Raw genomic sequence first — 23,222 nt, 5'->3', positions numbered from 1 at the left:
CAAGGTTTGATCCATCAAATTTAAGCTTTTTTGTGATCAATAGTTTTTGTTTTTTGTTGTCCTTATCTCTTGTTCTGCTTACTCAAGCCTTTTATTAATATTGGCAACATTTTTTATTTAAAGGAGAGAAGACTGTATCCAAACTTCAATAATTTAACATCTCTACCAAACATAGAAGCTGGAGAGAGTTCTGTGAAATGAGACCTGTTGATGGGCTACGTACATTATACTACCTTGTAGCAGTATCCCCGCTGTTTGCATATATCTTATATCTTAGGTTAAAGGAGGTTGCACAAGGTCAAAGATTATTTTGCATTCTAGCTTCTTCCACAGTTATACTGAACATGTCTTAGACATGTTAAGAGTATGGTAAATACTTTTTGGAGGAAGTGAATGAAAGAAATTGGGAGTATTCTTTGGCACAGAATATTAGGAATTCAGTTCTACATATGTTAAGTTTGGGATGAAAGCAAGTGAAAAGCTTTTGTAGCCACTGATAGTAAAGTTTGGTAAATGAACAGGAGTGGGAATGTTGTTTCAAGATTTATTAGCTGAAAGTACCCTCACATCCTTTGTCCTTTCTTGTCATAGCAACACAATATATTGTTTCTGTCTCAGTACACTTCTCTCCATTTTGGGAGATTAGGAAACTGAGGTATAAGGTTTGATAGCAAATCTGTCTCGAAAGGAGAAGAAATAATAGCCCTCATTTCTAAGTATAGTAGTCTTTCTTTCTTTCTTTGTTTTTTTTTAAAGATTTTATTTATTTATTTATTTGAGAGAGAGAGAGAAACAGCATGAGAGGGGAGAAGGTCAGAGGGAGAAGCAGGCTTCCCGCCAAGCCGGGAGCCCGATGTGGGACTCGATCCCAGGACTCCGGGACCATGACCTGAGCCGAAGGCAGTTGCTTAACCAACGGAGCCACCCAGGCGCCCAGTAGTCTTTCTAAAAGACCAAGTTACTATTTATATTTTAAGAAGGAGCACATGATGTCTGCTAGCAGAAGATAAATGAGAAGCAAACTGGGAAATACATTTTGTCTCTGGATTAATGCACCTACTACTGGGTAAAGATCAAAAGAGTTCTCTTCAACTCGTTTCAACTCTGAATATAAAACATTGAACTTCTCAGAGTCTTTTTTTTTTTTAAGTAATTCAAAAGGAGACTCATCTTAGGAATAAACCTGGCTATCAAGGCCGGATAGGATGGTGTTTCTCTCCATCTAAAGATGCTGCCTTAGTCTTGAATAAAAATTGTTGCAGACATCTTTGCACTCTGTTGAATATAGTTGATCTTCATTTTATAGGCTCTAATTCTGCTCTATATCCAGTTAAATAGGAGGAAGGGGTATGTATGTCTGTGTGTGTAAAATCTGAAGCTGTTTTCAGACACTTATCCTTATCCATTTCTAATTAACCACAAGGAAAATACCCATACTGAACGCAACGTGAACTGAACTTAAAATGGTTCTGTGAGACACACACCCAATGTTCCAACTGTTCCTTTACCTTTTAAGATAGAAGCATTTAATAGAAACTGAGGGAGGGTGGGTTGTTGGACATAATCTTTTCAAGACTGACATGGTTCTCTTTCTTTTGCAGGCCTGATTGTTGGCAATGACATCGATAAGAGGCTGGCATTTCTTTCTGTTCTAACCAGCTACTTTATAACTGTGAATAGTAACTATGCGTATTTGTTGGTCAGCAAAACCAAGGAACAAGAGCTATGGCAGTTGAAAAAGTCTGTCTGATTCCAGGTTATTTTTCCTGGGTTTCATCATCAGAGACCTCCTTTTCATCTCATCAACAATGTGGTATCTTTTACCATTCGATAAAGAGTAAGGACATGTCCATTGGTCAGCAACCAGAACTTAAAATCTGCTGGAATAAGGTCAGAGACCATTTCAATTACAGCTGAGGAAAATGAAATTTCCATTTTATTCCGTGCCTTGTGCAGGGAGCACACTAACTCTTAACAGAAAGGTGTGAGTGAAAAGAGATTGAGTTTGTCTAATAGAAACTCACGGTTATGGCGAGTGACCCAACGTGATTAGAGGGGGCAAAAGCCACACAGGAACTCATGACGGGCTATACCATGTTGCGGAATGGGGGAGTGGGGAATGGAGGTCAAACCTGTATGTTACGGTGGTCCAACCGGATACGACTCACATGGCTCAGCTTTACGCTCTTCATTATTCTGGTGTTCTTCCCCCTGATTGCTCACTATTATCTCACCACTCTGGATGAGGCTGATGAGGCAGGCAAGCGGATTTTTGGCCCAAGGGCTGGTAATGAACTATGTGAGGTAAAGCATGTGCTGGATCTTTGCCGGATTCGTGAGTCTGTAAGTGAGGAGCTCTTGCAGCTGGAAGCCAAGAGGCAAGAGCTGAACAGTGAAATTGCCAAGCTGAATCTGAAGATTGAAGCCTGTAAGAAGAGTATTGAGAATGCCAAGCAGGACCTGCTTCAGCTCAAGAATGTTATTAGCCAGACTGAGCACTCTTATAAAGAGCTGATGGCTCAAAATCAGCCCAAACTTTCTCTGCCTATCCGATTGCTTCCAGAGAAGGACGATGCTGGTCTTCCTCCCCCAAAGGTCATACGGGGATGCCGGCTGCACAATTGTTTCGATTATTCTCGCTGTCCTCTCACCTCCGGTTTTCCAGTCTATGTATATGACAGTGACCAGTTTGCCTTTGGCAGCTACCTGGATCCCTTGGTCAAGCAGGCTTTTCAGGCTACAGCACGAGCCAACGTGTATGTTACAGAAAATGCGGACATTGCCTGCCTTTATGTGATATTAGTGGGAGAAATACAAGAGCCAGTAGTGCTTCGGCCTGCCGAACTTGAGAAGCAGCTCTCTTCTTTACCACATTGGCGGACAGATGGACACAACCATGTCATCATCAATCTGTCGCGGAAGTCGGATACACAGAACTTACTATATAATGTGAGCACAGGCCGTGCCATGGTGGCTCAGTCTACTTTCTATGCTTCCCAGTACAGACCCGGCTTTGACTTGGTAGTATCGCCACTAGTGCATGCCATGTCGGAGCCCAACTTCATGGAGATCCCACCACAGGTGCCAGTGAAGCGGAAGTATCTTTTCACCTTCCAGGGTGAGAAGATTGAATCACTGAGATCCAGCCTTCAGGAGGCCCGCTCCTTTGAAGAAGAAATGGAAGGTGACCCTCCAGCCGACTACGATGATCGTATCATTGCCACCTTAAAGGCTGTACAGGACAGCAGGCTAGATCAGGTCCTGGTAGAATTTACCTGCAAAAACCAGCCTAAAGCCAGTCTGCCTACCGAGTGGGCACTGTGTGGTGAGCGTGAGGACCGCTTGGAATTACTGAAGCTTTCCACCTTCGCTCTCATTATCACTCCTGGGGACCCTCACTTGGTTATTTCATCTGGGTGTGCGACACGGCTCTTTGAAGCCCTGGAAGTCGGTGCTGTCCCAGTTGTGCTAGGGGAGCAAGTACAGCTTCCTTACCAGGGCATGCTGCAGTGGAATGAGGCAGCCCTGGTGGTGCCCAAGCCGCGTGTGACCGAGGTTCATTTTCTGCTACGAAGCCTCTCGGATAGTGATCTGCTGGCCATGCGGCGGCAAGGCCGCTTTCTCTGGGAGACTTACTTCTCAACCGCTGACAGTATTTTTAATACCGTGCTGGCTATGATTAGGACTCGCATACAGATCCCAGCTGCTCCCATCCGGGAAGAGGCAGCAGCTGAGATCCCCCATCGGTCAGGCAAGGCGGCTGGAACTGACCCTAACATGGCTGACAACGGGGACCTGGACCTGGGGCCAGTGGAGACGGAGCCGCCTTATGCCTCACCCAAATACCTCCGCAACTTTACTTTGACTGTCACTGATTTTTACCGCAGCTGGAACTCTGCTCCGGGGCCTTTCCATCTGTTCCCCCACACGCCCTTTGACCCTGTGTTGCCCTCAGAGGCCAAATTCTTGGGCTCAGGGACTGGATTTCGGCCTATTGGGGGTGGAGCTGGGGGTTCTGGCAAGGAGTTTCAGGCCGCACTTGGAGGCAATGTTCCACGAGAGCAGTTCACAGTGGTGATGTTGACCTATGAGCGGGAGGAAGTGCTTATGAACTCTCTAGAGAGACTGAATGGCCTCCCTTACCTGAACAAGGTAGTGGTGGTATGGAATTCTCCCAAGCTACCGTCGGAGGACCTTCTGTGGCCCGACATTGGCGTCCCCATCATGGTAATAGAAAAATGAGCAGTTTGTTTTACTGCATGAGATAGCATTTCACTCGTAATCCCTTTTCCAAATGTATATAATGTGTATCTTTGTAGACATAATTTTTTTTTTTTTTCTTTTTAACTATACAAATTTCCTTTCCCTGTGGAATTTCTGCTTGCTTCTTTTTTGGTCCTTTCAGGCCTTGCCAGTTCCATCTCTGCTACTCACTTCCTAAATCTCCCAAGACTCACCAAAACTGATATCAGTATTGGCTCCATGAAGGTTTACAAAAGCCCTTTGGTTGCCCTGTTGATGTCTTCCATGTCATAACAAAGATGTTGATGAGAATGATGATGACAAAGCTAATACTTAGGAAGTGCATATGACCCAGGCAGCGTAATTTAGGATTTATAGAACTTACATCGTTATTATGGTTTCTTCACTTTCTGTCTGTGGAAACTGAGGCTTAGAGAGGTTAACTCTTTTGCCCAAGGTCATAATCATGACAAATCATGGACGAGCTGAGCTTTAGTGTGTCTGATTCCAGAAGTTGCAGTTCCAGTCACCGCCCAGATTTAGCAAGAAGATCTGTTTCTTTATCAGGATACTGTAGAGGTTTTTTGGAAGATTGGAGTTGGGGTTTGAAATATTTGGGAGTTGGAGATCCTGAACCTTTTCTATAGTCTCTCACGGGTTCTTTCTCATTCTTTACCTTATCTTATCTGTCATGATTTGGATGCCGTATTTTACAGGAAAAATAATAGTCAATTATGCAGGATAGGGCTTTAGTTCTGAGGACTTTGTTTATCCACCTTCTGGCATAAATTTGGCAATCCAGAAGATTACCCATTTATCTTAAATGTGAGGCCTTAGAGCAAGTCATAAGCAAACAAACTGCCACTAGTTACCCTGTGGCATAGATACTTTCCAGAAAAGGGTAGCAAAGACAGGCAGAAGTTCCGATGGGCCTGCATTGCTAGAAGCTTGCTAAAGAAAATTAGTGTAGTTTTTAGGAAGAATCCATTTAGAAGGGGAATGTTTGTGCTAGACTGGTTTTTAAAATTATATCAGCAAGAAACTGATTCATGTGAAATATTTTCTGGGCAGCAGCATGGCATAATAGGATGGTATGAGTTTGGGAGTAATAAAGACCTGGGATTAAGTAGTCAGTTTTGTGATCTTTGATGAGTCAATTAACTTCTTTGACTTAAGGATTAGAGAGGAAAATAAAATAATACAAGTAAGGAATCTAGAAAGGTACCCAATAATCGTTTGATTCCTACTTATCCCTTCATGTCCAAGAAGATAAGTGTGGATATGCTGCCCATGTTATGGACAACTTTAACTCACTTCTATCCTCTGCATAATTTCCCTTTGTGTCGTAGCTGTTACTGCTTCTCCTATATAAATCTTTGTTTTAAATTTTCTATCGCTGCTAGTCTTTTTTTTAATTGAATTTATAATCTGAGTCTCTTCAGACTATGTAGGGTTCTAAAAACTTTTGATCCCAGAATTTATCTTGTATATTAAGAAAAGAGTTGTGACTGGGAAGATTTCTTTATAGGTTTCTTTCCAAATAAATTTCACTTTTTTCTTTCTCTGTTACAACTTTTTAAATGTCACTGAAATTAAAAGGAAAAAAAAAATTTGTTCTGTGAAAGGTGGATGCTGCTCAAATAGAATAATAAAGCAGCCTTTGTTTTCCATTTTTTCCTGAGTTTTCTTAGAATTTGGTAGGGATGTAGAGAAGCCGATGCCACCTTGTTAACAATGACTGAAATTTGTTAGAGAACTCACCAGAACTAATCCTTTCTTTTAACTCTGGTGGGAAATAAGTAGTCCTCTTTGATTACTGGGCAGCTCATTGCAATAATACAATGCCTAGTTGGAAAATGCCAGAAACTTTCCAAATGGGAGGCCATTCTGAATAGCTTGCTCATATTAGCGATACCAGTTTTTTCTAGTTCTTCTGAAAAAGAGGAAACAGTTTCAAGCTGGAGAATTCACTGTATTCTCTAAATATTTTGACTGTGCTTTCTATTTAAGAGAAGCAGGTTTTTTTGGGCAGCGGTTTAATTGCTGGCCTCTTGGGCATAGAGCCAACATTACCAGGTATTGAGACTAGGAGGGACCGGCAGCTCTCTCCCCTTTGGAGAAATGGCACTATTATGAAATGGCACTATTTATATCTGTGGAAACTGAGGCTTAGAGAGTAAGCCTCGTGGAGTAGTTTTCCTACCTGGGATGCAGACGTACCCTATCCATTATGTTATAATTAACAGGTCTTTCTAAAATTAGCAGTAGGGTGATTCCCAGGCAATCTCTCAGATTCCAGTCCTTCAGGGAAAATGATTTGAAATCAGCATATTTGAATCAACCCAGGAACCCACATACCATTTCAGAAAATGATGGGCAATTTGTGCTTCTCTTGTGCTCAGATTCTCATCTAAGCATTAGGCATAAATGTTAGGTATTTATGGGCTATGAAATCTATTGAGCCCTAGGTTTTTAGTAGAGAGGGATTGTCTTAGGGGTGCCTACTGGTATTTGTATATTAAAATCCCTCATTCTTGTCTATTATTTAGATAACAAAGGGGAAACTACATTGGAAACGGCTTAGAGTAAATGTGATCTTTACTGCCACCATCCTTGGATACTCCTGCCCCGAATGCTTTAATTCTCTTCAGTTCAAATGGGATGGGGCCTGGGCAAGGTGACTGGATCTACCCAGAGAGATAGGGGAAGTGCCTTTAGTTGAAGTAGCTGTCTCTTCAGAATGGTGTGGGGCTGCTGAACAGACGTGGTGATGGTGGGTGACTGCTCTGTCTCTTGCCTGTTTTGTAAACAGTTGAATCAGATTCCTTAGCTCTGGGAGCATAACAACAAAGACTATCTAATGGAAGTCAAGTGGAGAGAAGTATTATGCCAAGGGATTTGAAAGCTAGTCCTTCCAAAAACTTACTGGGTTGGGTACGACCACTTCCATTGTATCTTAAAGATGTTCCACTGTTTTCAGGTCTCCCTTGTTTCTGATGGTATGTCAGTGGTTTTCAAATTTTTGTTTCCCCATATGGAATATGTTCTTTTTTCTCTGGCTGCTTTTAAGACTTTTTCTATTTGGTTTTCAGCGGTTTGAGTATGATATGCCTTGGTATGGTTTTCTTTGATTTGTGTTCTGACTGGGATTCACTAAGCTGCTTAAATCTGTCAATTTTTTTTAATCATATATTGGGAAATTTTTACTTCATTATTTATTCAGATATTTTTTTCTTTTCCATTCTTTCTCCCCTCTCCTTTGGGGGCTTCATTATATGTATATTAAACATTTTGATTTTGTCCCACAGTTCTCAGTATCTGTTCATTTTTTTAAACCTTTTTTTTCTATTCTGTAGTTTTGATAATTTCTCTTGATTTATTATCAACTTCACAGACTTTTGTGTCATCTCTACAGTTAAGCTCATCCATTTAATTTTAAATTGCAAATGTATTTTCCAGTTCCAGAATATCCATGTTTTTAAAATAATAGTTTCTCTTTCTCTGCTGAGATTTCCTCTCTTTTTTTTTTTTTTTTTTCCCATTCTGAGTATACTTTATTGTACATAGTTATAATAGCTACTTTAGCATCTTTGTCTGCTGATTCCAACATATAGGTCACTTGGTGGATTTGTTTTAACTGATTTTCTTTTTCTTGAGGGTCATGTTTTTCTGGTTCTTGGTACATCACATAGTTTTGTACAGTGTGAATGTTATATTGTGAAGACCGTGGATTTTGTTTTATTTCTCTGAAAAGTACTGATATTTTAGTTTTCACAAGCAGTTTATTCTGTTGGACTCAGACTGCAAGTTCTGTCTCTTGAGCAGCAACTCAAATGTTAGTTCAATCCTGTTATCTTTTGTTGGTCTCCTTACAGACAGCACCAGGCATGCACACATGGTTTAGAGGTGGGCCAGAGACTGGGTAGTTTATACATAGAACTTGGAGCTCCCTCTATCTGGCTCTCTCTTTTCTGGAATCTCCTTTCTTTCCGAGGGCTGTTTTTGTCCCAAACTCTTCCCTCCTGTTCTTCAGTCCAGAAAGACTTGGATGTTGTACGTGAGTTTAGCTCTTGTGCATCGTGCTGACTGTGGCCTACTGTCAGGGTAAAGGCAACGGTGATTCTACTCATGTTGGTAATTCCTTCCTTAATTTCAGCTCCTCTCTGGAATTTGCCACCTTCTGCTCACTGTCCTGTGCCTTCAGGTAATTGCTTTCTTGGTATTTTTGTCCAGAGTTTATAGTTACCATCTGCAGGAGGTTTGGGTCTGGTAGGAGCTTCTTCAGCCATCCTGAAAGCAGAAACCTCCAAGTAATCTCTTTTTGATACATAGTCCACCCCAGATTTTGGTTTGAGTTATTACTTCATTCTGACCAGTTAACACATCTTCCTCACTCTGCTTTGTATTCTGGAAAATAGTAATAAATAGGGTGGCCTTGTTTGGAGCATTCTGTGGAAATAAGAACATCAAAATCTGTCCTTTTCGAGTTTGAAAACTTGGGCTGTTATGAAGGAGGACATGTCTCAGTAATTAACAGTGTGGTCTTGCTCACTCAGAACACCACTCATCTTCACACTGCATACTTACTCATTTCTCAGACAGTCTTGTGGGCAGCCAGTTCCCCAATTCTTAATTTTTAATTCTCTTCTCCGTGAAGGGTACAGTCAATTTACATAGGGTGCCTGGGAAGGCCTCTTTGAAGAGGTGACATGTGAGCAGAAGCCTGAGTGAAAGTGAGGGAATGGACCATGTAAATTCTGGAGGAATATACAGAGAATGGCAAATGCAAGAAGCTTTTCATGTTTGGGACATGGCAAGAATGCCCTGGGTATCTGGGGTGGAGTGATCGAGGAGAGCATTTGAAAGCAGGTTGGAGAAAGCGGAAGTCAGCACATGTAGGACCACGTAGGCCATGGTAAGGATTGGAGATTTTATTCTAGGTGTTAGGATGCAGTTAGAGGGTTTTGAGCGAGGAGTAATATGATATGTGTTGGACTGTGGGGAAAAGAGCAGAACAAACAGTTCAAAGGCTATTTATTATTGCAGTAGCCTAGGTGAGGGGTGTTGGCAGCTTGGACCAGGGCAGTAGTGGTGGAGAGGGTGACTTAAACATATCACACCTCCCTTGTAGAAGTGGTAAGGCCAGAATACGCCCATTTTTCCAAATGAAAACTATATATAGAGATATGAGAGTATTTTTCACTGCCCTTTTCCCTCCTTCCCAGCCCTTGATATTAGAATTGAAAAAGGAGAATTCTATTTTGGAAGCCTGATGTCATGCCAGGGTGGTTATTGTCATGTCAGTCGTCATGCCAGTAGTCAACTAAGGGAAAAAGAAGGAAGACTAGAAGAGAATTCAGTGTCATTAATATTCAGGCTTGGGTCTCTGCCAGTCAGGCTGTTAAAGGCTTTACTTCTTGCTAGACCCCAGGCAACAGTAGAGATAATTCCAAAGGCTATACCTTAGAAAGTTGATACACTTTATTTTTATCTGTGCCCACTCTCCTTTAAAAAATATTACTTGAATATATCAGATGATAATTTCCTAAAATTGTGATTTTGAAGCACAACTAATAGGAAAAATCTTGTCCAGCTTTTCTAGGTCCAAGATTGTAGAAAGTCTGGTAGACTTCATTAGGTATTGGTGTATCTGGGTTTTTTTTGTTGTTGTTGTTGTTTTTTTACATCATGTTGCGTAAATGATTTCCTAATTGCTACAAATCAGTTCTTTAAGTAGAATCTTCCCCTCTTAGTCTATATGTACTCTTTTTATTAATTCAGTTTTAGTATATGTGCTGCCGAAGCGAGCACATCTTTTTATTAATTCAAAGTAAGGAATCCGAGACTGAGAATTTTATTGCTTTAGGTCACTCAACAAATTAATATTGAAATTAGAACTTAGGACTTCTGACCATGGTCAGTGCATATTTTTCTTTTTTACCAAACCTAAATTTCTTGAAAAGGCACAGTTTCTCTCCTTCTCTCCCTCTCCCCCATATATATAATATTCACAAAATAAAATAGGAAGAGATTGTATTAATCTTATGTAATAATAAGTGCTAACAATTTTTGAGCATTTTCTATGTGCTAGCTCAGCACTGTGTTGTGCTCTTGATGTGCATTTTCTCATTTGATGGTGAACCTCTAACCTATGCTATTTTACCTACAGTTTCATAGGGATCACCTAACTTTTTCTCTTAATGGGCGAGCCTCTAACCTATGCTATTTTACCTACAGTTTCATAGGGATCATGTGTAACTTTTTCTCTTACATGAATTAAAGCAGACTTATAACCTAAAATATATTATTTTTTAATACTGCATTAGAGCCAAATTTATGTAAGTTATAAATAGAAAACCAATTCACTGTGTTACCTTCTTATTCTTTTCTCTTCCTAATGTGCATTTCCTAACTTTTTGTCCTCACCACTTGGTGTTTATTGAATGAGTCCCTTGAAAAATCAATATATCTTAAGGCTCCTTGGCCTTTCTCTGTTGATCACCATCACCTCAGGCTGTTTCACATGGGTCCTCACAGGTAGGTGTACATGACTATGTGCTTCCTTTTGGACCTCATTTTCTTGATTCCTGAGCTCTATGATGGGTTACTTTTTTAAGTTAGAGGAAAGGGGAGGTTGGAGGACAAAAGTTAGATGCTGTTTACCTAATTGCTTGTATGATGACTTGACGTAAGGTTCATTTTCAGAAATGTATTCATTACAGAAGTGCATTATACATGTGTATGTATTGAGGTTGGAAACTGCTGGCTTTGGCTGAGCAAAATTTGATCTTAAAGAGAAAAAGGGGGCACCCCAGTGGCTCAATTGGTTAAGTGTCCAAACTCTTGATTTCGGCTCAGGTCATGATCTCAGGGTGGGGAGATTGAGCCCCACCATTGGGCTCTGCACTGGGCGTGTAGCCTGCTTGGGATTCTCTCTCTCCCTCTCAAAAAAAAAAAAAAAAAAAAAAGAAAGAAAGGATAACATGATAAGTGAATTTAAATTGCTGAATTTAGTAGGTGGCATTATATGTTTGTATGAGGCTTTATATTTTCCACATACATTTTCTTTTCTGTTTTTTTTTTTAAAGATTTATTTATTCTGAGAGAGAGTGTGCGTGCACATGTACGTGTGAGCCTGGGGAGGGGCATAGGGAGAGGGAGAGAATCTCAAGCAGACTTCCTGCTCAACATGGAGCCTGATGGGGGACTCAGTCTCACGACCCTGAGATTATCACCTGGCGTTGAAATCAAGAGCCGACTGCTTAACCAGCTGAACCACCCAGGAGCCCCTCCACATACGTTTTCTAATTTTATTTCTTCTCAGGTATGTTTTACCTTTTTGTGCTCTCTGTTCTTGGTCTGTTTGATGACTTGGGTTAATTCACTTAATCTCTTCATGCCCAATTTTTCTTGCCTACCAACTTCAAAGACCTCCCTGTGGCTAGTCATGAGCTACTTTTATAAAAGATTCCATACTTAGGTATTTCTTCTGTTTGAATCCAAATTCATCCTGCTACATTTAAGCAACTATCACTTACTAATTGTTGACATGTTCTATTGTTCCTTATTAATAGCAATAACTACTTATATTTCCATCCCTTACATATTTTTTTTTTTTTTAAAGATTTTATTTATTTATCTGACAGAGAGAGAGACAGCGAGAGCAGGAACACAAGCAGGGAGAGTGGGAGAGGGAGAAGCAGACTTCCCGCCGAGCAGGGAGCCCGATGTGGGACTCGATCCCAGGACCCTGGGATCATGACCTGAGCCGAAGGCAGACGCTTAACGACTGAGCCACCCAGGCGCCCTCCATCCCTTACATATTAAGAGATATTTGCTAACTATTAATTGGGCATCAAATTTATCATGATAACTAATTAAATATTTGTGATATAAATTGATACTTTCCTACTTAACGTGGGTTTGCTGATTCTGTCTGGATTTAGAAGCCAAATGCCTTGTTAGCATACTAGGAGAAAGGATCCTATTAGAATAGTAGCTCTTTTATCATTCATAAATTCCAGAATTCCTCAAGAACCAACTTGAATGTTACCTGAGGTTACTAATTACTTTTTGATCATGCATACACTTGTGTACATTTGCATATGGTAGGATTCCAGGCCATGATTGCTTTACTGTTCCATTGTGACAGGAAGAGAGTTTCAGTGAGAGAAAGTCAAGGCTTTTATGAATGATGGTAAACAGGACAACTAGTGAAGCATCCCCGGGAAGCATTGTATGTGAAACAAGAAAAATGAATGTTACTGAGCATTGCTCCTGACTTGGTAGTTGTAGGTTGATGGATTGTTGTGCTGTAGAAAACTAGATTAAATAGTAGGAGGTTTCAGTATATAGAATGTTATAGTTTTGATATATAAATTTAGCAAGTCTTTATTCCATATTCTGAAAATAGAATGGACAGGGCTAAATTAGGGCTTATTTCCTAGTCATTTGTTCATTCATTCATTTATAAAAATGTTTGTTGAACACCTACTGGAAGTAGTCTATACATTCTGGTCAATGTCGTAACCAGTAATTCACTTAGGAACATGAAGGTCAGTCTTCGTGTTCACAGGTTTCTAAGGTATAATCATAAGGCATGAAAAAGTAGCCAGTGTTGAGGAAAAAGGAGTTTTTTAATTTGAAAAACAAAACAATGTCAACAAAAATGAGAGTATTTCCTAAACATGACTTACTACTCTGGATGACTCATTTCTTTCATGTTTGATCTGCCATTTCTCAAACTCTTAGAGGCCAATGCTGATATGCAGGTCTGCATTACAAATATTTAAATTTTTTTGTCCTTATGATTTTGGTGCTAGAAGGGATAATGGTTGGTTTGCTGAGCTTTTGTCTAGCCAGTAAGCACTATAGCTCTGAAGCAGAACTGTTAGAAGAAAGCTTTTACTCTTTTCCCCTCCTCAATTTTAGTTTGTATGTGCAGTGTTTATAAGTGCAGAAATCTCTTTTTGGTTATGAGGAAAAGGTGATTGTTCTTAAATGACAAACTACATTTATTCTTTGAAGTTTGCTATACCATCTTCTGATTGTTGACTTTAAATCAGGGTGTCTCAACAGTGGCCCAAAAGACATTTAGGGCTGGATGATTCTTTGTTGTGGGGGCTTGTCCTGTGCTTTGTAGGATTTAGCAGCATCCTGGCCTCTGCTCATTAGACATGAGTAGCTTACCCCCTTCCACCACCAGTAGTGACAACCACAAATGTCCATAGATACTGTTTTAAATGTTTCTTGGTGGGCAGAATCACTCAGAGTTGAGAATCCCTGCTGTAAATTGTGAAAGCAGACTTATTAACCACAGTTGTTTGTGAGCTAACCAGAAATAAGCTGCTGCAATTCATGATGTTGTGTTTCTCTGAATTCTTAAATTATTTCTTTTATTCTGATGGCTATTGCATCAGTTCCCTTACCCTGAAAATCTTGCTTCCATTCAGCCCAGAGGAGTTGTGCCAGGATGAGCAGAGGTAGTATGTGTACTGTATTTCTGGAATCCACAATAGTTGTTCTTTTTTTTTTTTTTTTTTAAGATTTATTTGAGAGAGAGTGCACCAGCGCAGGGAGAGGCAGAGGGAGAGGGAGAAGCAGGCTCCCTGTTGATTAGGGAGCTGGACGCGGGGCTCGATCCCAGGACTCTGGGATTATGACCTGAGCCAAAGACAGACGCTTAACCATCTGAGCCACCCAGGTGCCCCCATAGTAGTTGTTCTTAATGGACTTTAATAACCTTGCTAAAAAAATGGATGTGAAATCTATGCTAAAACACATTTGGTATTAGATTTTCAGTTCTCAGTCTTCCAATGAACAAGCAGGTCCTCTTGATTTGATTTACTTTGTAAATTGGATAAAAATTTTGGATATGCCATAGGCATCAGATCACGACTATTTTAGTTTTTGTTGTTGCTTCTTGTTTTTAAAGTGAGTTAGATTGTTTATAAGATTGTCAAGTTTGGCTGACAAACAAGTTCCATTTCTGCACACAACATGGTGCTTGCTATATTCATTTAGCAGAGAGGTTGCTTCCTTACCTTTGCACAACAAGTAAGTAGTAGAGTTGGAATTTAAACTCAGGCTTTTCTGATTGGCTCCAAAGCCTTGCTTTTTCCTCTACCAACCCTCTCAAAATAGGAATCACCGGGGGATTTTGCAGGTTCTGACTTGGTAGGTTTGGGGTAGGCCTGGATTTCTAAGAGAGTCCTAGGGAGGACAGGGAGGCCCCTGTTGCTGGTCTTTGGCTCACACTTTGAGTACTAAAGCTCTGTGCTATGTTCCTGGATTACTAATTTTGCTGTAAGATAATCCTCCTGGTGTCTAACCTGCAAAACTGATGATCTACAATTGAATATTCAAGAAATGGATTTTTCAGTTATTTCTTCTTCATTTTAAGCTATGTGTATTCATTGCTAGAGTTGAGAGGGGAGCTTTGTTCACCTGAACTGGCAGAATTGCAGTTCTATATTAAGTGAATGCTAGGCATGTTAGGAAAGTAAAATGAAGGACCAAGGGTAGTTTGTTGGGTGTGGTTGAGCAAACAGATGCCATAGTCCATTGATTGTAAGGTGGACATTATTAACATTTTAACATCTCTAAAATTGGGTGCATCTTAAGATAGATGGCATTTTATGGTTGCTGAGGTTGGCATTTGGCTTCTACTTCCGGCCACTTTCCTGCTCCTTGGGGATGGAGCCCAGCAGCTTCTATGGTGAGTACTTGATCATCTCCCCCTCCTTGCTCTTTTCCCCGACCCAGACCTCAGTGCTTTATTCTATAACTGCTGAATCTGAGCTTGGGAGACGAGGCTTTAAGCCCAGGGATTTTTTTATACTGGCCAAACATGCTTCAGGGCAAGGTGGATTTCCGTGTCTATCACTTGGCTCTGACATCTGTTCTCTGTAGTAGCAAATCTATTAGAGGTCCTTTCTTCTCTTGCCTTGCGAGGAACTCCTCTGGGGCTGGGGCAGAGTCTTAAGAAGCTCTTTAATAAAGTAAGCATTCTAAGTGATAAACTATTTCACGTGCTTATTTGGCAGCATTTTTCTTTCTTGATGGTACACAATTAATAATGCATTTTCCATAGGGCTTTGGTTTGATGAGAGCTCTAAATTTAATGTAAGTTTAGCAGAAGAAGACTGCTTTGGAGTTAGAGCCTCAGCTCTGCCACTTGTCGTCTGTGTACAGGGGAGAGTTGGACCTTATGACCTCCAAGGCCCTTTTAGCTCTGAACTAATTGGATTCTAAGTGTCTTAGAATGATTTAATTGAAGTATGTGGACTAACACAGAAATGATTAATTTTGAAGACGGAGGAAGTGACAGGAGGCGTGAGAGCTGGGTCTCTAGGGAGAGAATAATTTTGGTAGAAGAATAGGAGAAAAGTATTTTAAGCTGAAGAGACCATATTTGTGAGATCATAGGAGTACCTTTGAAAACATTCATAAACTTTTAGGCTGTGCATGTAATTCCATTCATCAAGCTAGGTAAAGCTTATTCTCAGTACAAGTAAAAGTTTCTGTTGAAAGTAAGGTGACCCTTCCAGTCTTTCTAAAAAGATGATTCTTCAGGAAGTTCTCTTTGTTTCTGTTTTTTTGAGAATAAAATGATAGTTCCTCATTAGTTGGATTAATTAGATATAGATACCATAAAAATAAAATGAGCTATTAAAGTATTGAGTATGGTCATCCTCATTTGAGTATTGGGCAAAGTGATTAACAAAGCTACTACCTATGTTGTAGTAAACTGTACTTATCTAAGGTAAAGTCTAAATAAAAAAATTTTTTTTATAATATAGTTCTGTTTGGGCACTAATCTTTGTTTTATGAAGAAAATACTGCTTTGCATATATGGGTCACTTTGGATAGAGATTCTTTGAATAGGGATTTGCTGTGGACACAGCAGTTAATTTTTCTGAATTAGGTACCTCTTGCAAGAAAAAGTTTTTGTATGTGTAGTCAGTGCTACAGGTGGGAATTGTAAAGGTGAGGTAACCTCTCCTGGGTGGGCTCTCCTTTTTTTTTTTTTTTTTTTTTAAATAAACCTTAAAATTAGGCATCAGAAATGACACAGACTCAGGGGATTTCTGAGTTGGGTTTAAAACACATAAATTTTAAAAATTTATGAGCAAGCCTGGGGATTTGAGCTGGGAATTATAATCTCAGTTCTACTCTGCCACCTTGTGTTCTCTTGGGAAAGTTATTTTTGATTTCCTGAGACTGTGTTTATCACTTATGTAAAATAATCCTCAGCTTTAGCTTGTTTCACAAGAAAATTAGTTAGCAAATGACTAAAGCTTAAAATGTGAACTCCTTATACATTTGCTGAATTATAAGGCAGTTCCTATTCCTGAAAGGCATGTGCTAGGTTTTACAAGCTGTAGGCAACCGGGCAAGATTATTTAGTAAATTTAGCTACAGTCTCCTTTGACCTAAAGGCAGTTTTGGTTTTGCATTGTGTAATGCGGCATTGATCATTAGTGTTTTTACTTCCTCCTTACAGGTGGTCCGTACTGAGAAGAACAGTTTGAACAATCGATTCTTGCCCTGGAATGAAATTGAGACAGAGGCCATCCTGTCTATTGATGATGATGCTCACCTCCGCCACGATGAAATCATGTTTGGGTTTCGGTGAGCAGCTGACTTTCAAACAAGAAACACTTTTGTTTGCAAGTGACAGAAAACCAACTCAGACTTGGATTAGGCAGCAAAATGAATTTCTTGGCTGATAGTAACACAAATCCTCAGAGGTAGTAAGGGCTGACTTAGGACATAGCTGGATTTTGGGTCTTAGGTGATGTCGGAGAACTCCATTTTCTCTTCATCTTGAGGTTTTGCTTTCCTCTTTGTTGCCTTCGATTTCGCAAAGGCTCTTCCTCTGAGGCCAGAGAGATGGATTCTGTGATTGGCTGGACCAGGGTTATCTTCCTGGCCCTGGAGCTGGAAGTGCATCATCTTCCTACCACAAACCATAGGGACTGAGTGGAGGAAAGGGGTAGTTTCCTGAAGGAAATGTGAGGTTTTTGTGTTTACAGCAATGGGGAATAGCTCCCAGTCAGGCAGAAGCAACATGTTGCTATGTGTTAGGGCAATGGAACGGTGCCAGAGTCCTGGGGCTTGAAAGACTTAGGGAAAGATGGGGTTGGATGCAAAGATCCAAGAGGAAAAAGAGGGGGAGGAGATGGAGGAGGTGGTTCTGAGGATGACAGTGCATGACATTTGTTGAACCCATACTGTGTGCCGGAGACTGGCTGAGCACTTTGTGTGGTTTATCTCAGTAATACTAAAATTTGATGATGTAAGTTGTACTCATCTCCATTTTACATGGGACTAAATTGAGATCCAGGAGAACCAAACCATGACGCTAGAAAGTAAGTGGCAGAGCTGGAATTCAAGTGCAGGTTTGTCTGACTCCAGAACGTGGAGTCACCCACTACACTAACTATATTGTTTTTTTGACTCTTAGTAGTTCTACTGGGGCTTAGATATCCCAGTTGAGGGAGCATTACAGGTAAGAGAATGGAGTAGATCAGGGTTAGTCACAGTGTATTATGGACTGGTATGCAGGCCATGGGCAGTTTATTATCTGTCCACAGTGAGGTAAGTACAAAAATTGAGGGTAGGCCTTAGAGACTTTTGAAGCAATTTGACATTTACTGTGACATCCAAGTTTGTGATCATTTTCTCACAATTCAGTTTTGGTAACATTTATTAAATACAATTCACATGTCATACAATTCAGTCATTTGAGTGTATCATTCAGTGGTTTTAAGTGTATTTACAGAGTTATGCAACCATCACCATGATCTTTTTAGAAATCTTCATTACCGCCAAAAGAAATCCTGTGTACCCATAACTGGTCACTTCCCATTCCCTCCAACTGCTCTAAGCCCTAGGCAACCATTAATCTACCTGTGCCTCTATAAATTTGCTTTTTGTGGACATTGTCTATAAATGGTACCATATAATATGTGCTGTTTTGTAACGGTCCTTTCACTTAACCTAGTGTTTAAAATGTTCATCCATCTCATAGCATGCGTCGATACTTAATTCTGTATAGATATACACATGTTGTTCGTCCTTTTATCTGTTGATGGACATTTGGGTCATTTCCACTTCTTGGTTATTGAATAAGGCTGCTATGAAAATTCATGTACAAGCGTTTGTATGCATTTGTATTTCCTTTCTCTTGGATATATATGTTGGAGTGGAATCAGTGAATCATATAGGAGCTCTTTAACATTTTGAGGAACTGCTATATTGTTTTCTACAGAGGTTGCACCATTTTATATTGCCATCAGCAGTATATTAGGGTTCTAATTTCTCCATGTCCTTGACAGTACTTGCTATTTTTGTTTTTTATTTATAGCCATCCTACTGTGTGTGAAATGCTATTTCAATATGTTTTTTTTTTTTTTTTAAAGATTTTATTTATTTATTTGACAGAGAGAGACATAGTGAGAGAGGGAACACAAGCAGGGGGAGTAGGAGAGGGAGAAGCAGGCTTCCCCGCGGTGCAGGGAGCCCGATGTGGGGCTCGATCCCAGGACCCTGGGATCACGACCTGAGCCGAAGGCAGACGCTTAACGACTGAGCCACCCAGGCACCCCTCAATATGGTTTTGATTTGCATTTCCCTAATGACTAATGAAATTGAGTATCTTTTCATGTGCCTAGGAACCATTTGTGTATCTTCTTTCAAGAAATGTCTTTTCAGATCCTTTGCCCATTGTTATTTGGATTATTTGTCTTTTTATTATTAAGTTGTAAGACTTTCTTAACAATCATCGGGAATTTGTGGTTGAGCCTCTGGTGTGGAACTAGAGGATTATTTCTGGCTGTACTACCTGACCTTTCATCACCCTGACTCTTCTCGTTTGTTTGGGCATCCTTTGATCTAAAAGCTTTTTCTTATCTCTTCAGTTGGCTTATTTCACCCTAATGGGAGTGGAACAGACCTAGGTTCAAAAGGAAAAGGCAGGTATAACAAGAACTACCTCCTCAGGCAAAAGATAATATGGGTTTGGCTAACTTCAACTTATGTAACAAAGAAAGAGGCAGATAAGTTCTTAATGGACAGGTAAAACAAAGGGGACCCACGAGAATTGAAATGTACGCCCATACAAAAGCAGTACATGAATGTTCATAGCAGCATTATTTATAATAGTCAACAAGTACAAGCAGCACAGAAGGATAAATATCATATGATTCATATGATTCTACTTACGTCAGATTCACAGCGACAGATAGTCGAATGGTGGTTGCCAGGGACTGGAGGAAGGCAGGAATGGGGACTTAAGTGTTGTTGTTGTTGTTTTTTTTTTTTTTTAAGATTTTATTTATTGGAGAGAGAGAGAGAGAGAGAGAGAGAGAGCAGAGGAGGGGGAGGGGCAGAGAGAGAGAGGGAGAGGCAGATTCCCTGCTGAGCAGGAAGCCCGATGTGACTGGGGGCTCGATCCCACTGGGATCATGACCTGAGCTGAACGCAGAGACTTAACCGACTGAGCCACCCAGGCACCCCAGGAGTTTAGTGTTTAATAGGCACAGAGTTTCAGGTTGGGAAGATGAAAAACTTCTGGAGTTGGATGGAGGTGATGGTTGTACAGTGTGAATATATTTAATGCCATTGAACTGTGCACGTAAACATGATTAAAATGGTAAATTTATGTTACATGTATTTTGCCACACACAAAAAAATCAGTTGTTAAAAAATAACAAAAGAAGTGTAAATAACCCAAACATCCATCAGCTAATGAATGGATTTAAAAAAAAGGTGATATATCCATACAATGGAATACTATTTAGCAATAAAAAGGAGTGAAGTACTGATATGAGTTATTGTATGGGTGAATCTTGAAAACATTAGTTTAATAGGGACTTTAATGTACTAAATGTACCTTAAATGTAATACTTTACATTAAATGTAAATGTACTTTAATATACTCTAATATCTTAAATATTTACTGATCTTTATTCAAAACTGTTTTGCCTAAGTTTCGAAGATCATAAAATCAGCTTTCACTTAAAAATTAACAGTAATGGGGCTCATGGGTGGCTAAGTTAGTTAAGCGTCCAACTCTTGATTTCAGCTTAGGTCATGATCCCAGGGTGATGGGATAGAGCCCTGCATCAGGCTCTGTGCTCAGCTGGGAGTCTGCTTGTTCCTCTCCCTCTGCTCCTCCCCCTTTCCTTCCCCCCCCCCCACTTGCACGCACTCTCCCTCTCTCTCTCTCTCAAATAAATAAATCTTTTAAAAAAAATTAACTCGGGCTCCCTGCTCAGTGGGGAGTCTGCTTCTCCTTCTGCCCCTCACCCAGCTCGTGCTCATTTGCTCTCTCTCTCTCTCTCTCAACTAAATAAATAAAATCTTAAAAAAAAATGAACAGTAACATCTTTTGCTTCATTCAGGTAACTCATTAAAAATTGTTTTGATCTTGCATACTTAAAAATATGTCTTTATTTAAAATATGTAGTATTTGAACTGTTAACAGTTTTTTGTTTTTATTGAACTGACTGTACTAATATGGAAATGATGTGTGGTAAATGATGTGCCGAAGTTCATACCACAAAAAGGTTGAATTGATGCACTTATTTCCAAGGTGATAGTATTTAAGTTTGAAATGTAAATAGAAGAATATTACTCATGATTCAAATTCTTCAGTGGAATTCTATCTTGATTTCATTATTTCTAAAATTTTCCTTAGTTTTTTGAAGTTTCATTTATCTAGCGAATTTTTTATTTTGAAGTTTGAGCTATAAAATCACCTTTGAAACTTTTTTCCTGTTATAGTGTGTTGGGGGGCCCCTGGTTGGTGCAGTTGGCTGAGCATCGGACTCTTGATTTCTCCTCAGGTCATGATCTCAGGGTCGTGGGATTGAGCCCTAGGTTAGTTCTGAGCCAGGAGTCTGCTGGAGTTTCTCTCTCCCTGTCCCTCAGCCCCTCCCTGTGCTCTCTCTCTAAAGTGAATAAATAAATCTTTAAAAAAAAATACAGTGTGTTGGTAATTAAAATACTAACACATTTAAAGAACAATTCATTAAAGGTGAAGTATACCAAAGCCTGACCTATAATACGGCACATATGTTAAAAACATTTAGTGCAGTGCAAGTTTGAGTATAATTAAGGAACTGATTATGGGCAACATTTTTATGTAAATTGGTAGCATTATTTATATTTGATATTTTATTTATTTATTTTAAAGATTTATTTATTTTAGAGCCCAGGCACAGGAGCAGGGGAGGGACAGAGGGAGAGGAAGAGAAGCAGACTCCTGCTGAGGGTGGAGCTGGATTCACCTAGATCTCACAACCCTGAGATCATGACCTGAGCCAAAATCAAGAGTCAGACCCTTAACCAACTGAGCCACTAAGGTGTCCCTATATTCAGTCTTTTAAAATGCCTAACTTTCAAATATCCACTGAGACCATACTATCTAAAACTACTGATGTGCTGTCCCAGGAATTTAGTTAAGCCTTTATCTGAGTTTATCTTATACCATTGCTTCCATATGGACTTTTTTCCTTATTATTTAATAAATAATTAACACCCAGTTGACTGTATCGTGATTTGACAGCCCTTAACAAATTAGATATGTTATCTTTTGATATCATGTATGTAGCCAGTGAGATTCTGCCTTATTAAGAATTTATTACATTATATTTATTTAAATCAACCAAATCAGATGATTGAAATATTCAGTTTCCTATTCTGCTTTATGGGTAGTACTAGTAGGAGCAATAGGCATTTGAAAAGATCAATATTTTTAGGAATATTGATAATAACATTTGGATGTCCCAGTGGTATTTATTAGCAATTCTTACATTCAAATATATCATGAAAACATCTTACAGCTTTTTAGGTTAGTAATTTGGAGCCATTTTTAGGAAATAAATTAGGACTGAGGTGTAGGACTTGGGTAGGAGATGGCAGAAGGCTCATCTAGAAGACTGTTATATTGTGATAGAAGTTGTGGTTTCTCATCTATCGGACTAGATTAATTGCTTTCAAACTTAATAGGAGAGGAACTCTTTTGGAATGAGATCTTTTGTCTTTTAGGAGTTGAAGTTCCATGTAAATGATGAGAGAGTTTCTCAAGCAGTTTAAATCTTGTTTGGGGGTTAGGCGGAGTGAGGATGTAGTGGTTCATTGTTTACAGGACTCCTGAAGCCCTTCTACAGGGCTATAGGTTTCTGGAGTGTGTAAGTGCTTTCAGCTTTCTGATTTTAGCCTGTGAAATTGGGGAATTGATTTTATTTGTTCTACATTATCTATAAGTTTGGAGATGATATAAAAGTTTATCCTAGAAATATACTGAATTTTCAGTTTATTATTATTATTTTATTATGTTATGTTAATCACCATACATTACATCATTAGTTTTTGATGTAGTGTTCCATGATTCATTGTGTATAACACCCAGTGCTCCATGCAGTACGTGCCCTCTTTAATACCCATCACTAGGCTAACCCATCCCCCCACCCCCCTCCCCTCAGTTTGTTTCTCAGAGTCCATCGTCTCTCATGGTTTATCTCCCCCTCCGATCTCCCCCCCTTCATGTTTCCCTTCCTGCTATCTTTTTTTTTTTTTTTTTAACATATAATGTATTATTTGTTTCAGAGGTACAGGTCTGTGATTCAACAGTCTTACACAATTCACAGCACTCACCATTGCACATACCCTCCCCAATGTCTATCACCCAGCCACCCCATCCCTCCCACCCCCACCACTCCAGCAACCCTCAGTTTGTTTCCTGAGATTAAGAATTCGTCGTATCAGTGAGGTCATATGATACATGTCTTTCTCTGATTGACTTATTTCGCTCAGCATAATACCCTCCAGTTCCATCCACGTCATTGCAAATGGCAAGATTTCATTCCTTTTGATGGCTGCATAATATTCCATTGTATATATATACCACATCTTCTTTATCCATTCATCTGTCGATGGACATCTTGGCTCTTTCCGTAGTTTGGCTATTG

At 39.7% G+C, this 23,222-nt stretch overlaps 1 protein-coding gene across 1 annotated transcript in view; it reads left to right on the top strand.

Annotated features, from left to right (window-relative positions):
• The first annotated feature begins 1,752 nt into the window (after positions 1-1,752).
• Positions 1,753-23,222, top strand: part of EXTL3 (exostosin like glycosyltransferase 3) — a 45,805-nt gene continuing 24,335 nt past the window's right edge. Inside the window, exons 1-2 of the mRNA XM_036100842.2 lie at positions 1,753-4,227; positions 16,748-16,875. Coding sequence (XP_035956735.1) covers positions 2,080-4,227; positions 16,748-16,875 — 2,276 coding nt within the window. The 5' untranslated portion in view covers positions 1,753-2,079. The remainder of the gene's footprint in view (positions 4,228-16,747; positions 16,876-23,222) is intronic.

This window comes from Halichoerus grypus, chromosome 3 (assembly GCF_964656455.1).
Source record: "Halichoerus grypus chromosome 3, mHalGry1.hap1.1, whole genome shotgun sequence".
In the NCBI taxonomy this organism is placed as follows: domain Eukaryota; kingdom Metazoa; phylum Chordata; class Mammalia; order Carnivora; family Phocidae; genus Halichoerus; species Halichoerus grypus.
The sequence above is the reverse complement of the archived record's forward strand: the minus strand, read 5'-3'. Positions and strand labels throughout refer to the sequence as shown.